At 46.0% G+C, this 16,993-nt stretch overlaps 1 protein-coding gene across 1 annotated transcript in view; it reads left to right on the top strand.

The window, feature by feature from the left end:
- Nucleotides 1–13,199, top strand: part of Kiaa1549l (KIAA1549 like) — a 338,970-nt gene extending 325,771 nt beyond the window's left edge. Inside the window, exons 19-21 of the mRNA XM_045156985.1 lie at nucleotides 2,027–2,175; nucleotides 3,667–3,818; nucleotides 12,562–13,199. Of these exons, the coding sequence (XP_045012920.1) occupies nucleotides 2,027–2,175; nucleotides 3,667–3,818; nucleotides 12,562–12,843 (583 nt within the window). The 3' untranslated portion in view covers nucleotides 12,844–13,199. The remainder of the gene's footprint in view (nucleotides 1–2,026; nucleotides 2,176–3,666; nucleotides 3,819–12,561) is intronic.
- The last annotated feature ends 3,794 nt before the right edge of the window (nucleotides 13,200–16,993 follow it).

Below are 16,993 nucleotides of genomic sequence, written 5' to 3'. Positions count from 1 at the left end.
ATACCTTGAAAGACCCCAACCCTGACCTTGGAGCTAGGAAAAGCTCAAGCTACAGATATGTGTGCCTCCAACTGTGTTTGCATCTCCAGATGTCCCTTTGTTACTCCTGGGGCGTCTGAGAGGCCAGGGAGGAGTGTGCTCAGGACTCACCCCAGACTCTCAGCTTCTAAGAGGGAGAAGAAGAGAATGTATGAACTCACACGCTTCAATATGAGGCCTTGTTTAAGCAGCTCCTCGGTCTATCACGATCTCACTGGCACACATCTTAACGGGGGGAACAAGAAGCGCAGAAGCCATGAGCACTGGGATAACCCTGGTACCTGAGACCGAGAGAACATGGCCCTGACTCTTCCCCCCAACCTTCCCCAGTACACTGGTCACCCCATCTGTGGGCCACCATTGTGTACTCTGTGGAGACGGTGAAGCAAGGTGTGAGATGAGATTCCCCAGAACATACCTTATTCCCATTTAGAGTGACATAGAATGTGGGACTCTGTAGATGGGACCCCGTAAGACCAGTGAAGACTAGGGGTGAGTGAAGGGGAAACGGGTGACCTGGCTTCCATTCTCTCAACCGCCAGGGACCTGCTGGGTGGCCCCAGGCAAGTCACTTTGTCCTTTAGGCCCCTGACTGGATTCTTGATCTGTACAAGAAGTCCTAATGCTCTGGGATGCCTCAGAAGAGGGTCTCAGAAGACTGTACAGAATAGAACCTAGGAGCTTTCCCTGGAGGAAAACAGAAGCAGACTTTCGGGACAGCATGACAGAGATGGAAGAGGAAGGAAAGAGGTGAGGAAGAAAGGGAGAGCCCCACTCCGGCCAGCCCACCCCACCCTGCTGGCCTCAGACCACCTCCTCCGCAAAGCACCTGGGCCTCTCACACCTGAGCAGCAGGTGTGCTGGCAGCCGAAGTCTGTCATTTCTTCTGCCAACCAACAGCCCCTCCCTTACTCTTCTGTGCCATCCACCATCCGTGCCAACGCAAGGAGGGTGCTTTCCTTCATAGACACCCAGAGCATTCCACCAAGAAGGCACCTGGGATGGAAAGAAGCTGCCCATCTCTTTCAGTTTCCAGATGAGGAGCTAGAATTAGAGAAGGGAAACCATGAACCTTGACCCTGCCTCTCTGCCTTCTCTCCCTTGCCTGTGACTCTCTTCCTGCCTTTATCACGACAGTCGTTTTCTCTGACAGGGTGGCCCCGTGGGCCACCGCTGCCTCTCCCTTCCACCCATTTCAGGTTTAGGGAGCCAGAAGTCCCTGCCACACTGCTCTGCGCCCACCCGTGACACCATCCCACAAAGCCCCTGGAGGGGAAAGCACCCTTCACACGCAGACGGAAGACGTCATGTGTCCAGAGCAGGCGTCCTCATCTTCCACGGCTTTCTGAGCACTAAGTGGAAAGTTGATGTGTTAAATAGCCTTGCTCGCCTGTGGGGCCAAGACAGAGCTTCCAAAGGGCTGACGATCTATTCTTGGGAGCGTCCAGAGCTTCCCGGCTCCCCTGGGCTCCCCGCCATTCTGGGTCACTCTAATGTTAGCAAGGGAATGCCCCACACTCTCCAGGCGAAGCTTTCTCAATGGCAACAGGTGATGTCATCACCTCCTGTGGTCCATGCCCAGCCAACACCCAAAACTAACTTGTTTCTTTTTTTTTTTTTTTTTTTTTTTTGGTTTTTTGAGGTAGGGTCTCACTCTGGTCCAGGCTGACCTGGAATTAATTCTGTAGTCTCAGGGTGGCCTTGAACTCACGGCGATCCTCCTACCTCTGCCTCCCGAGTGCTGGGATTAAAGGCGTGCGCCACCACGCCCGGCTAACTTGTTTCTTTTACATGGAAATGGAATGTTTAACTACCTATCTGGTACCACCAGAAGCCCCTTGGACACGCGGGGGCAAACCAGTCCCACACAATCCCATGTGAATAAAGCTTAGACATCACAGGCCGCTTCTAAACATGACAGGACTTCCAGCTTTACTGCTTAAAACCTGAGGGTCATACTCTGATGATGTCCCTCTACCCTGCCCAGGTCCACCTCCGACATTGGAAGCAAGACCCGGATGGCTGAGTCTGCTGGGCCTGAGCCCACCCAGTTGCATGACAGTGCCTCATTTACCCAGGTGTCCAGAGGCCCTGTGTCTGTGACGCAGTTGGATCAGTCGGCTTTAAATTACTCAGGTGAGCACAAGAGGAGGAAAAAGAATGAGACCCAAAATTCTCTGTGCTCAGCCCCCACCCCAAGCCACACCACCTGCCACCATCAGGAACCGAAGCCCCCACATATCTGGATCCCCTCATGACTTTACTTTGCTTGTTTCATAAACAAATAAATGAATAAATATGATTTCAAAAATCAAAAATCAGTCAAAATTCCAAATTATGTTCAAGCCAAGGTGCATGTTAATATTTTTCCATGTGTCAGTTTTGTGGAATCTTCTACTTGCTTTAAGTCTGTTTTATCTTTATACCATTAGACATGTAGCTATCTTTCTCCAAGATAACCTGAGCCCTCACGTCATGAGTTTGAACCTTGTGCTACATTATATGTGCCTGTTTGACAGTACGGTCTTGTGCGTCTCAACTTTATGTAAGCCATATGCCATACATTTCCTTTTGAATTGTTTTCTTGACTCAACATGATTTTCAGAGTTTCTCCAAGTTACCACCTAAGTACAAGTTAGTTCTCTCATTTAAACCACCATATTGGAGTCCTGTTACATGATATGCCACAGTCCATCCTCTTCTTTCTTGGTGGACAGAAGGGTCATTTCTGGTTTTGTTTTTTTTTTTGCTTTTCATTTTTTTGTCATGACAGACCATGACAAAATGGAACTGGATGTTTGTACATGATCTAAATTTGGCTCTTTAGCTTATTCAAACCATGCCTTTTTAACTAAAAAAAACTGCAAGTATCCAATTTCCAACACTCATTAAAACATTCATGGTGTCTATAGATTCCACCAGTGAAATTCACCGTATTGGTTCTTCTTGTTGGATCTTTAAAAATAAATGACCCCTGGGAAGAAAGTGCCTGTAATCAAGGTGTCCTTGCCCCTGGCCAGTAGGTAGAGGTATTGGGGTGGGGATGAGAGAGTGGGTGAGGGCTCAGTAGGGGGAGTTGGGCCCAGGTGACAGGGGCTGGAGTTCTAAGAGGAAACTACCTACCGTGTCACCTTTACCCACTCATCCCCTAGTCAAAGCCAATGTCAGAGGCTTCCCTGGATTCCCTGCTGTGGTTGGTACAGACGCAGTGGGCGAGGTACCAGTTGGACCCACTACTCCCTCTTTAGGGAACAGGAAAGCAGGAAAATTCAAGTCCTGACAGAGTGCATGCTGAGGTCTAGTCCTATGTGGCTTCCGTACCAGATAACCTGTGTAGGGGACTACCTGATCCCTCTGCACAATGACCTTCAAAGAGGTCCACAAAGGAAGGCTAGGTTCCAGCCACCTACACTATTAGGGGTCCACCTACCTTCCATGGACTCCATACATCAATATTGTGCCCCAGAGCAGGCTCCTCAGCTCAGACCTGATTTACTGACACTTTAGGCCCAGCAGACAGCCAGGCTCTTCTTTGCGGCGGGGGGGGGGGGGGGGGGGGAAGTGAGGGGACAACTGGATCTCACATCTGGGCCTCTCCTGATCTCCCACCCACATCCTCCATGCCAGGTAACACAGTGCCCGCGGTGTTTGCCATCCCAGCTGCCAACAGACCAGGCTTCACCGGCTATTTCATCCCAACACCTCCCTCATCCTACAGAAGCCAGGCCTGGATGTCCTACGCAGGAGAGAACGAGCTCCCAAGCCAGTGGGCTGATTCGGTGAGTCCCTTGCTGATGTTGTCATAAAACCTCACCTTCCAGGGGAAAGTGAGATGAATCACCTAGACCTGGGTTCGGCTCTCTCAGCTGCCCTCTCGCTGTGCAGGTAGCTGATGTCAGCCACTTGAAAGGAGGCAGTGTGAAGCAGGGTGACTCTTTTTCTATTTTATTTTTTTTTAACTTTCATTGACAACTTCTATAAGTATAGACAATAAGCCATAATACCCTTCTACCACCTCCACTTCTCTCCCCCCTTCCCAAATCTACCCTCGGATGAATCCCTTCTCTCCAATTCGTCTCTCTTCTAAGTTAATTGTCATCATTTTTTCCTCCTATTATGCAGGTCTCATGCAGGTAGTGTCAGGAACTGTGAGGTCCTAAATATCAAGGCTGCTTTGTGTGTGGATGACAGCATTGTAAGCTCTCCTCTCCTTCCTTTGGCTCTTACATTCTTCCCGCCACCTCTTCAAGGCAATGGTCCCTGAGCCTTGGAAGGTGTGATAGAGATGTCTGCCTTAATTATGAGCACTCCAGTTTTACTTCTTCTGAGCACTCTGTTGTTTTGAATTACAGGGTGACTTTTGATGTAAGAACTTGAGATGTTTTCTAGCATAGACCCCACCTCTTCTGAGGGGTGGATCTTAAGTCAAGTAAGACTTACAGGAATAACTACCATCTGTAAGTATGTTTTGTGTGTCAGATACCATGTCAGATGTTTCATTTTATTGGCTTTTTTTGAGTCAGAATCTCATGTATCTCAGGCTGGCCTCAAACTCACTATGTAGCCAAGGATGGTCTTGAACTTGTGATACTTCTGCTTCTGTTTTTACTTCCTGAGTGCTGAGATTACAGGCATGTGCAGACCATGCCTGGTTTATGTGGTTCTGGGGATCAAGCTCAGGGCTTCATGCATGCTAAGCAAGCACTCTAGACGATTTAGCTACACCCACAGCTCTATATTGTCTTATTTAATCTTCACAATTTTGGCAAGCAGGTATGATTCTCATAATTACTCCCATTTTGCAGATGAGAAAATTGAGGCCTAGTCACATGATATGACTTTCCTAAGACCACACATCTAGTAAAATGCCAAGGCCAGAATTCACACACTTTCTAGTCTGACTCCAAAGTGCTTGTTAAATTTGCTTCTTTTGAACTGGGCACGGTGCCGCACGCCTTTAATCCCAGCACTTGGGAGGCAGAGGTAGTTGGATCGCCATGAGTTCAAGGCCACCCTGAGACCACATAGTGAATTCCAGGCTAGCTTGAGCTAGAGTGAGACCCTACCTGGAAAAAAAATTTTTTTAATTAAAAAAAAAAAGGAATTTGCTTCTTTTGGTTGTCACACTATATTAAATTTCAGATCAAATGACAGTAAATGAAACATTAGGAACCCCAAGACTGAAATTACTTTATAGTAGACTTCCTGCTTGACTTCTAGCCAAGAGTGACTTACTCTGGTTCTTTAATATAACTCCCTTCGTTATAAGTGGAGATGTGTGTTTGTGTGTGTGTGTGTGTGTGTGTGTGTGTGTGTGTGTACCTGTTTATGTATGCATGTGCATATGGAGGTGTTTTCTTCAATTGCTCTCCACTTTACTAAGGCAGGGGCTCTTGCTGAACCCAGGGCTCTCTGATCAGCTGCACTAGCTAGCCAGTGATCCCCAGGGATTCACTGTCTCCACGTCCCCAGCATTGGGATTATAGGCACGTGAGTTCCAGTGATCCAAACTCAAGTTCTCCTGCTTGCACTCACGCAAGTACTATTTCCACTGAGCCACCTGCCCAGTCCATGAACCTGCCTTTGGAGTTATCTGTCACCTGCCACATGAAGAAAACAAACAAAGCCATTTTTGATCTCTGGCATGGGTGGCCTAGTCCCTGAGTGAGATCAGTCACTGTGGGTGAGAAAGGTAGACTGTTCCCCGGACTGCTTCTGTGAGTCCCCTATGCCCTAGTCATTTTCAGTGTTGCACTCGGCATTAGGAATAAATCCTAGAGTTAGAAAACACTTTGACGCTGGGCTGTGATAGTCCCTGTCAAAACACCTGCGGCCTGTACTCAGTACCCTACAGCTTCAGATCGGTGTTGTGTCTGCTCTCCCTGGAGTGAGATCATTTGGGGGGGGGGGAGGGGTCGTTTTGTTTTTGCCAGGTAGTATCTCTCTCTAGTCCAGGCTGACCTGGAATTCACTATGTAGTTTTAGAGTGGCCTCGAACTCAAGGTAATCCTCCTACTTCTACCTCCCAAGTGCTGGGATTAAAGGTGTGTGCCACCACACCTGGCGGAGATTACATTTTATTTATTTATTTGTTTGTTTATTTATTTGGTTTTTTGAGGTAGGGTCTCGCTCTAGCCCAGGCTGACCTGGAATTTACTGTGTAGTCTCAAGCTGACCTTGCACTCCCAACCATCCTCCTACCTCTGCCTCCCAGAGTGCCAGGCTTAAAGGCATGTGCCACTACACCCAACTGAGATTACATGTTAAATGACAGCACCAGGAGGGATCCTGGATATATTAGCTTTCCTGTCAACCAAAGCTTACTCTGTTGCCTTCCAAACCATTAGACGTATGTGCCATCTTGCATAAAAACAGATCTGAAATGAGTGTTAGTCTTCCCTAAAGAGGACACAGCACAATTGAAGTTGTTATGTATGAGTGATCCAGCATCATTAAGATGTCTCACTGGAGCTGGAGAGATGGCTTAGCAGTTAAGCGCTTGCCTGTGAAGCCTAAGGACCCCGGTTTGAGGTTCGACTCCCCAGGACCCACGTTAGCCAGATGCACAAGGGGGCGCATGCATCTGGAGTTCGTTTGCAGTGGCTGGAGGCCCTGGCGTGCCCATTTTCTCTCCCTCTCTCTCTATCTGCCTCTTTCTGTCCCTCTCTGTCTCTCTCAAATAAATAAACAAAAATAACAAAAAAAAATTAAAAAAAAGATGTCTCACTGTTCCTCAAATGGCATTTGAAGAAGAGCTCTAATGGGCTGAGGATTACTGTCCCCTTTTGAAGTATCTCCACACTAATAAAAGTTGGGGACTTGTTACCATGGCTCAATATGGTTTTCTTTGCCTAAGCTGGCTCCTAGTTGGTACTTGATTCTGAGGTCATTGTCCCCACTTCCAGGAATATACACATCTTTCAATGTGATTTTCCTCCTGTGTTATTCTCTGCAAATGAAGCATGTCTGAGCTCAGAATTGTTTGGAAAGTTGGAGTAACTAAGCTCTGAGAGAGGAGCTAGAGAGATTTCCTGCTTTGAAATCAGTGAATCCTACTGTGGGACTTTATGATATCTGTTTTGGTGGTTGGGGCCTTTTATGGTATCTTTCTTTTTTACATCATTGTTATTATAAGATAAGGTTTTATTTTATAGCCCAGGCTGGCCTAAAACTGATGATATGCTATGAAGCCACGGCTGACCTTAAACTCCCAACAGTCTTCCTGCCTTAGCCTTCCACATGCTATGATTATAGGTGAGCCAACATGCCTGACGTTTTCTTTTCTCCCATTTTCCCTACACGATTTCTTTTGTCATTCCCTGTTTTTCTAAATAATCAGCATCATTGGATAAGAGTTGATCAGTTCAGGGCTTATTGGACTCCATGAGTCTGAAAGTCTAGAAATAATATGTATGCTTTTCAGAAAGTAGACGACATTTACGCCTGTGGCTCTGACCGCTTTCCACCAGCGTGAAGTATTACACTGCATATCTTCAGGAGTCAAAAGTGTTTTCAAGTCCTGACCCTTGCTGTCAGTATGCTTACCACAAGATAGCCAGGTTTGTAGTTACAATCTCAGGCACCTTTAGGTTCACATTTCCCTAGAGAGGAAGGCAAAAGAATCTAACAGAAGCAAGTCTGACCTTCTTGACGCGGTGACTGAACCATTCTCAAATCACCTCCATGAGTGTCAAGGACAATGAGTATCCCACTGGTTGGTATTTTAAAATTATTTTTATTAATTGATTGATTTGAGGGAGAGAGAGAGAATGGGTGCACCAGGGCCTTCAGCCACTGCAAACAAACTCCAGGTGCATTCACCCCTATGTGCATCTGGCTTACATGGGTTCTGGGGAGTCAAGCCTGGGTCCTTGAGCTTTGCAGACAAGCACCTTAACTGCTAAGCTATCTCTCCAGCCCCACTGGTTGGATTTAATGAAGAGAAAGAGAATCGCTTCAGCCTCATGAATGTTTCTTGGAGCCCAGTTACTATCTGTAGCTAAGCCAGGAATTATGCCCAGGCATGGAGTTAACAAGTGATTTGTAGCACATGAGACAGTACAGGACACAAAGAGAGAGGTCGTCAGCTAGAGAAAGGCATCATCCCATTAGAATAGGAAGACTGACCTGGGCACGGTGGCACACGCCTTTAATCCTAGCACTCAGGAGGCAGAGGTAGGAGGATTGCCATGAGTTCGAGGCCACCCTGAGACTACATTGTGAATTCCATATCAGCCTGAGCTAGAGACCCTACCTCAAAAAGAAAGAAAGAAAGAAAGAAAGAAAGAAAGAAAGAAAGAAAGAAAGAAAGAAAGAAAGAAAGAAAGAAACAGGAAGACTTCACACCCTCCACATGGATATGAGAAGCCCCCATGATAATTTGGATAACTGACCTTCCTGATCCCCAAAGCTAGCTTGAATAAAAATGCCTGTCACTTTAGAGAAACGAAATAGAACCACCCTGAAGGAACCCTCACTAATGTCAGACTAGGAAAGGTCCCTAAGAGGAAATGTATGCTGAGATCTGAAATGTACTTCCTGTGCCCCAGTCTTGGTCAACTCCAGTTACTGGTCATCTTACCTCTCTTCACCAAGGAGTGCAACAGTCCAGCTCTGGGCTGCCTCCAAGATACAAGGGAAACCTACTAGCCCTTATGTATGGAGACCCACCATTAGTAGCTTTTTCTACTTTGCTTTAATTTGCAAGGTCCCGTGGGGAAATTAAAGCCCTCCACTCAAACTTAGGGTATGGATCCAACTACTTCCCGTGCTTGAGTCCTCGTTGCTGGAGGTAACAAATGAGGTGGCTTGTTACTTACTGCCAAAGGTTCCGCCTCAGAGTGTCCTTGCTGAAACAGTCTTCCTCTGGGGGACCCAGCAGGGGACCACCCATGCACTCATGTACTCAGAAACCTGCCTTCTCAGGAGGGACTGGCAGAACATCCAGAATCTTACCATGTATTCCTCACTCCAAATGTTTGTTTTTTCATTTAAAAAAAATCTAATTTATTCATTTATTTGAGAGAGAGTGAAAGAGAGAATGGGCATGCCAGGACCTCCAGCCCCTGCAAACAAACTCCAGATGCTTGTACCACCTTGTGCATCTGGCCTATGTGGGCACTGCGGAATCAAACCTGGGTCCTCAGGCTTTGAGTCAAAGTGCTTGCCTCACTTTTGTACGTCTGGCTTATGTGGGATCTGGAGAGTTGAACATGGGTCCTTAGGCTTCACAGGCAAGCACCTCAACCACTAAGCCATCTTTCCAGCCCTGTTTTTTTGTTTTGTTTTGTTCTGTTGTTCTGTTCTGTTTTGTTTTGTTTTGAGACAGGGTCTTACTCTAGTCCAGGCTGACCTGGAAACTCATGGTAATTCACCTACCCTAGTCTCCCAAGTTCTGGGTATAAAGGTATGTATCATCACCACAATAAGATACCTCTTCTATTTTGATGTCTCTCTTCCCAACCTCCTTCAGCATCCATGAGGAGATGTTAAAATGGTCCCAGTATAGTACAGGTTTTGTGTGGACATGAATGCAAAAGCCAGCCTGTATCCAGAAGACAGCACCACCAAGGACTCCTCCCATCCTGACTCTAACAATCACTCTACCACCTTCTCCCCACTGCTGTCCCAGCCCTGGAGTCACAATAGAGATGTCACATTCAGTGTTTGAGCACTCAGCTGTCACTTCTCAGCAGTTTGATGAGTTTTGAGTCTCCACAGCAGATTTCTGAATGGCCCAAATCTACTGCTGGGGTTGGGATGTTTGTGTCCTCCTACCTGATTCATATGTTGAGTATCATCATGCCAAGGCCATGGTACTGGGAAGCAGTCATGTGGTAAGGACAGAGCCCTCCTTATAAGAGAGGCCCCAGGGAGCTGTCCTGATGTGTCTCTCATTTGAGTGACAGTGAAAAGATAATGGTCAGTGAGCCAAGAAGTGGCTTCTCACAAGACATTGAATAGGTTCCCCAACTTTCAGGACCATAAGAAATAAATTTGTTTATAAGCTACTTGGTCTATGGTTTTGTTCAAGCAGCCCAGACAAACTAAGATAGCCACCCTGCTTCATCTGCACCCATGGCCCAGATTATTAATTATTATTAACTATTAAGAATGGAAATGGGCATGGAAAATGTTAATAAAAATTAAATTAAAAAAAAAAAAAGAATGGAAATGGGGGCTGGAGACTGACTTAGCAGTTAAGGTGCTTTCCTGTGAAGTCTAAGGACCCAGGTTTGATTTCCCAGTACCCACATTAAGCCAGACACACAAAGTGACACATGTGTCTGGAGTTCATTCCTTGCAGTGGTCAGAGGCCCTGGCATGCCCATTCTCTCTATCTATCTATGTATGTATATATCTATCTATCTTCTATCTGCCTCTTCCTCTCTCTCAAACAAATAAATAAATAATAAAATATTTTTGAAAAACAGGAATGGGGGCTAGAAAGATGACTTAGCAGTTAAGATGCTTGCATGAAAAGCCAAAGGATCCCGGTTCAGTTCCCCACTACCCACAAAAAACCAGATGCACAAGGTGGCACATGCATCTGGAGTTCATTTGCAGTGACTAGAGGCCCTAGTGAGCCCATTCTATCTATACTTCTGTGAGTTTGAGGCCATCCTGAGGCTACATTGTGGATTCCAAGTCAGCCTGGCCTAGAGACCCTGTCTCACAAAAAAAAAAAAGCAAAAAATTTAAAAATAATGTGAATGGGGCTGGAGATATGGCTCATGGTTAAAGGCACTAGCTTGCAAAGCTTGACAGCCCAGGTTCTATTCCCCAGTATTCACATAAATCAGATGCACAATGTGGCACATGTGTCTAGAGTTTGTTTGCAGTGGCAGAAGGCCCTGGCATGAACATTCATTCTCTCTCTCTCCCTCTCTCAAATTTGTTATTTAATAGATAAATAAATATTGCAAATAATGGAAATGAAGAGGTTGGGAGAGGGCTTAGCAGGTAAGAGTGCTTCCCACACAAACATGAGGGCCTGAGCTTGAGCCCCAGACCCATGTAAAAAGAAGCCAATATTGCTCAGTGACCAGACAGTCTGACCAGAAATAAATCAACAGCAGCTCCAGGCTCAATGAACTCCTCTCAAGGAAACAACATGGAAGAGCACTAGACAACCCCTGACATTCTCCTCTGACCTCTGCGTGAGTGTGCACAGGCTAGGCACATCTGTACACACACATGCTTACAGTCTGCATAGACACACACCACATGTACTACACACACATACACACACAAATGAAAGAATGGGAATGGAGCCCAGCCATGGTGACACATACCTAAAATTCTAGTAATTGGAAGGGTTGCTCTAAGTTCAAGTTCGGATCTTCATAGTGAGTTCTAGGCCAGTCTGGGCTACAGAGTGACACCCTGTCTAAAACAAACAGAATGACAATGGACCCAAGCAATGGGTCTCTCTGTGGTCTGAGTATGCCAAGGATGCCAATCCCTGGCCAAACCACCTCTTCTTCCTGGAAGTGGACTGGCCTCTGCCCACCCTCCCTTCACAAGCTCCCTGCCTGCCCTGCAGCACCATGCACCTGCCATCCTCGGCACCCGTTCCCCAGTGTTCCAGACAGCTTTGTGGCATAAAAAGGACTTTGGGGACTGAACTTGAACATCTGCGCACATGTGGTACCGTTTCTGTAGACAAGTCAATCATAATTCCAAATCTTTGCCTTGTCTTTACTCTTAGAGGTGTCAAATGTATTTAAGTCAAGAGTGGTGTGTCTTCTACTTTTAATGAAAAGAGGAATTTTTTTCCAAGAAACTGAGCTGGTGTCCCACCTCTGGGAGCCAGGTATGCCAGTGCAAAGCATGTCTTCTTGGCTTGCCAGTTGTTTCTCCTTAGACTGTGGCACTCTTCACACAGTAGAGTACCTGATTTGTAGCTTGTTGCTTTGAGAAATAAATGAGATATGCGTGGAAAGCCCTCAGCATGGGGCTTGGTAGGGGTTTGCTAGTATTTTTTAATTATTTTATTTTATAATTTATTTATTTATTTGAGAGAGAGAGAGAGTGGATGAGCCAAGGTCCCCAGCCCACTGCAAACAAACTCCAGACTTATATGCATCTGGCTTATGTGGATACTGGGGAATCAAACCTGGGCCCTTGGGCTTTACAGGCAAGTGCTTTAACTGCTAAGCCATCGCTCCAGCCTGGGGTTGGCTAATATTAATAAGAATCCCCCGATCTCCCTTGCAGGAGTGCTGTCTGCTTGACTGTTCAACTCAGATTCAGATATATATTCCAAATGTTATCAGCAAGGTTGACAAACACCTATCTAATTCAACCAACTGACACATTCTGTGAATCCCTATTGCCTGTTTTCTAAGTAAGCCGGCTTGAGGTTGGGGGTTTTGTATCTGTACGGTGGTACATGCTTTCCATTTTCTTCTAAACCCTTTTCCTTTGTTCCCTCTTGCCTCCAGGATAAAGTATATCCTATGTGCTAAGCTCCTTCTTATAACCCAAGGCCCTTCTCTTCTCTCCCAACCTCCCATGCAGGTCCCCCTCCCAGGGTACATTGAGGCCTACCCCCGGTCACGTTATCAGCAAAGCTCACCCTCCAGGCTTCCTCGCCAGTACAGCCACCCATCCAGCCTACACCCCAGCCTGGAGCAGGCTCCCGTCCCCTCCGCAGCTGCCTCCCAGCAGAGCCTGGCAGAAAATGACCCACCCGACCCTCCGCTGACCAACATCTCCACCGCAGCCCTGGTGAAAGCCATCCGGGAGGAAGTGGCCAAGCTAGCCAAGAAGCAGACGGACATGTTTGAGTTCCAGGTCTAACGCCTTGACCCCAGGGACTCTGTCTTTCCAGACTGTGAGGCAATGGGCTTTGGGGTTCTCTCCCCTGATGTGTGGGCACTTGAGACACAGACAATGGGCGAGACTTTCTCGCCCTCAGGTTCTACAAAGATGAACAGTGGGGCTGCTGGGAAAGAAGCAACTCATGAGCTTAACTCGATGGCTGTGAGTCAAGAAGTCCCCGCTTGGGACCCTGTGTTTGATAGTGTGTCGTGAATGTCCGAACTGCGAATACATGGATTTCTCTAAGGAAACCCTAGTTGTGCGAGGCACTAGCTAACCTCCAGGTTCCTGTCCAATGCCACATTTTAATAAATTATCCGAAGGGGGAGAATGTCGCCCTGTCTTCCATGATCTCTGCATGTTAACTCTCTGTGTGTTTAAGACAATGCAGGAGTGTGAATTGAGCACCAGATTGTACTCTCTCATTCAGCCATGACCACGGTCACTAAAAATCATCCATAGTCTGTCAGGGAGATACTGACTCCAGCCAAGAAACTTGAGTCCCTTTGCTTTTAAAGGCTCATGTTCAAAGTCAAATGAACTGGATGAAAATCAGTTCCAGTGGCTGTGCCTATAAATAGTCCTGACTAGTTCCCCCACACACCCGCCTCTCCCGTTAATTAAAGGCCAAGAAAGAGAAAAGCTGAGCCAGAATGGTGGGTTTGTGTTGATAGGCTTTTTAAAAGGTGTTGGCATTTTGGAAACGGAGAGTCCCACAACTTGCAACCTAACTGAAAGAGGATCGGTGCTGAGAACTTTCAGACTCCACAACAGAAAAGCAGTGTTGGGAGGGGGGAGTCCTTTGCCTGCAATTGAAGATGGCCTGAGGACAGAGCTGCTCTCTTTGAGGGGATAAAAGATACATCAACTTTTAAAAGAAAATCTGTCTCTTCAACAGTGACGTCTAGCACATGCTGCTGGATGGTACGAGAGAGGAAATCGCTATTGATTCCCGTTAGAGATGGGAAACGTGGATCCACAGTCAACCTAGGATGCATCCTGTTACCAGAAATTCCTGAAGGCAGAAAACCTGGCTTGAGAGTAAACATGAGCAAGCTATTTGAAAGGACGTGGAGGTCACGAGCTCCTCACAGCTGATGGGCATGGGAGGACATTTGTGAAATGGCAAGGCTTCTTGCTTTGGGACTCTGATGTCCCGGCTTGCCCTCCTTCACGTGGAACCATCAGCCTGCAGAGTACTGAGCCAAGGACATTATCTTACAGCCCTGGGGCGCAAGCCACTGAATACCCATCAGTGCAAGCAAGCCAGCCACTGATTTGAGGTAACACAGGAAAAGGGAACCGTGAATCCCCCTCTAACTTTGGGAGCTATGCATACTGTTGGGGCTTACTTGGAGCCTGTTGGAGAATGAATCACGTCCCACCTGCGCCAAAGCCATCTAGCTTCAGCTGTACCCATGCCCTTTTGAGCCCATCTGTCCATTATCCTCATGAGTTTCTTTGGTCTTTACTGAAAAAAGAGGGTGCAAATTTAAAAGTGAAAAGAGCCGGGCGTGGTGGCACACGCCTTTAATCCCAGCACTCGGGAGGCAGAGGTAGGAGGATCCCCAGCCTGAGACTACATAGTGAATTCCAGGTCAGCCAGGCTAGAGTGAGACCCTACCTCGAAAAAAAAAAAAAAAAAGTGGAAAGAAGAGTAGAAATGGACCTGATTAGAATGGGAAATTCAAACTGTCAAAGCACAGACTTCCCCAAAAAGCTGTTTCTTATTTCTCAGTGGCAAATTGCCCATTCTGGAATTTTCAGAGGTGATATGTTATGGAATCCCCAAACAATTTTCTTGTTTGGATGGTACTAGACAGTATCCTTTTAGTGTGCCGGTTGATCTTTCATAGGTGTTAGTTTTTTGTTACTTAAAAGAAAAATAAAACAGCTATAAATAAAATGTATTTTTGTAATTTCCATGTGTATATAAGGTATATTTCTACCAATGGCCAGTTGTTGTAGTCCAAAACCTAAATCAGCTTGTAGAACACTGTGGACAGTGCAAGATTTTATTGACAGATAACGCAATGCCTAAATCTATCCAAATAGGCATCCGATGCACTTGAATGAATAAAGAGCCAAAGAAACTCAGTCTTTTCATGCAAACGGTATGAGTCTGATTAAGTCAGCTACATTGTCCCACTTTCTCAGCAACATCAATAATTCATCAGTGTACTGATACCAGCCCAGTACTTTGTCTACTTGGTAAATGCCTAGAAATGCTATATGTGAAAATGAAGTTTCAAGAATTTAAGAGCCATTGAAATATATGTATGCTTCAAAAGACAGCGTCCGAGCTTTGGATGTTCTGGTAACTTTGATATCACAACTCTGTAGTTGGCTCCAGATTGCTAGGAAGATGGAGCTGCAACAGCACATGGTGGTCTTTGAAGAAACCTGTGAAATAGTTCCTTGAGACAACCAAAACATAATGTGATAAATCAGACACTAAACTGGACACCACAGATTCAAGAAGTCTCTATATGAGGAAAACCTTAAGTTGAAAAGAAATTAATGTGTTCGTGTTTCTCCACCACTGGGGAGATAGCCACTATTGATTTTTCTGGACCTAAGATTCGGTCCCTTCTCTGAAGAATCTCCTTACCTTAAGGAGATCACAGATACCTGAACAAATGGCTCGGAGAAATGCAGACAGTCAAAAATCACCTTATGGAAGTGAAAACAAGGATTCCTGAGAGCCTAGGGGAGGCAGAAAGGATCGTAGTGACCTTGGAGAAGAAACAGAAGTCCAGAGAGGTGGAGGACTGATCCCAAGTCGCTGATTCATGACCCCACCTGCTCTCCATCTCACCACGCTGCCTGTGTGCCTGTCAGTGATACAGTCCTCTAACTGTGCCAAGAAGTGTCATAGGAGAGACTCCATCGTGTTCTTGCCAAGAACAAAGGGTGATGAGTATGTACTGAAATTCAGGAGACAACGCCTTTGTGACGTGAGTATATCAATACTAGTACAAGTTCACGAAAAAGAAATGAATTTGTTTTATTTCCCAGGGGTACCACCGAGGAAATGGTGTCCTCGGTTGCTAGCCAAGCATGCCGGTGGGGGTGAACACCCTCTAAGTGTCACAGGTCAGATAGGCAGGACTGTGGGGACAGCTTGTCATTGTGAAGTCACAGATGTCATGCTCTGCTTTGAGAAGCCAGCAAGTAGGGCAGGAGCATAAAGGTTTATCGTGCCGCCTGGTACCTGTGAGACTTGTCCAGGCAAAATGGCAGCTGTTACCTAGGGAACGGGAAGTTGTCCCTTAAAGGGTGTTAGATATAAGAATCAACTCACTAGTTCCAGGAGAAGTGATACTGTGTATTTGTTATTTTAAGAACCCAACAAAGAGCATGCAATTTCTGAATAATCTTGACAGAAGGAAAGAAATTGTTAGATATGTGACAAAAGAAACCCTTCTATGAGGATGTATAGAATGGATCATGGAGGGTTATTGTAATAGGTAACTGAAAGAAATGCTCTCCTGGGCTGGGGAGATGACAGTGGATAAAACACTTGCCACACAAGCGTGAGGACCTGCTTCAGACCCCAGCACCCACGTAAATGCAGGGTGTGGTGGTGAATGCCTGTAACCCCAGCACTCAGGAAGCAGACACAGATGCGTGCCCAGGGCAAGCTAGCTGGCTAGCTAGACTAGCCAAATTGGTGAGCTCTGAGATCAGTAAGAGACTTGGCCTCTTGTTATGTGGAGACCAGGAGAGGAAGACACCTAATGTCAGCCTTTGGCCTACACACACACGCACACACACACACACACCCCACAAAAATAAAAGCAAAAATTCTTTCTCCCCAGGCAGAAATTAGAAAATGGATTAAAAAACTCAAGTATTGATTACATACAAATGAGCCTCACTTTGTTCCTACATAGCACACAGGTGTTCAAAGTTCAATGGATAATAACACAACAGATTTTTTTTTTTTTGAGGAAAGAATTTGAACTTAACCCTAAATTCCTCTTACAATACACCAAAAAAATAGTTTGAACTTTCCTTACAAAATATAGCCAAAATCTCTTAAGGAATAATTATAATTTAGCTTGGAGAAGTGTCTGACTAGAGTCCAAGTATTGGAAGTTAAATTCTGCCATTTAGTCTAACCTCA

Source organism: Jaculus jaculus, chromosome 8 (genome assembly GCF_020740685.1).
Source record: "Jaculus jaculus isolate mJacJac1 chromosome 8, mJacJac1.mat.Y.cur, whole genome shotgun sequence".
Classification (NCBI taxonomy): domain Eukaryota; kingdom Metazoa; phylum Chordata; class Mammalia; order Rodentia; family Dipodidae; genus Jaculus; species Jaculus jaculus.
This window is presented reverse-complemented; position numbering and strand designations above follow the sequence as displayed.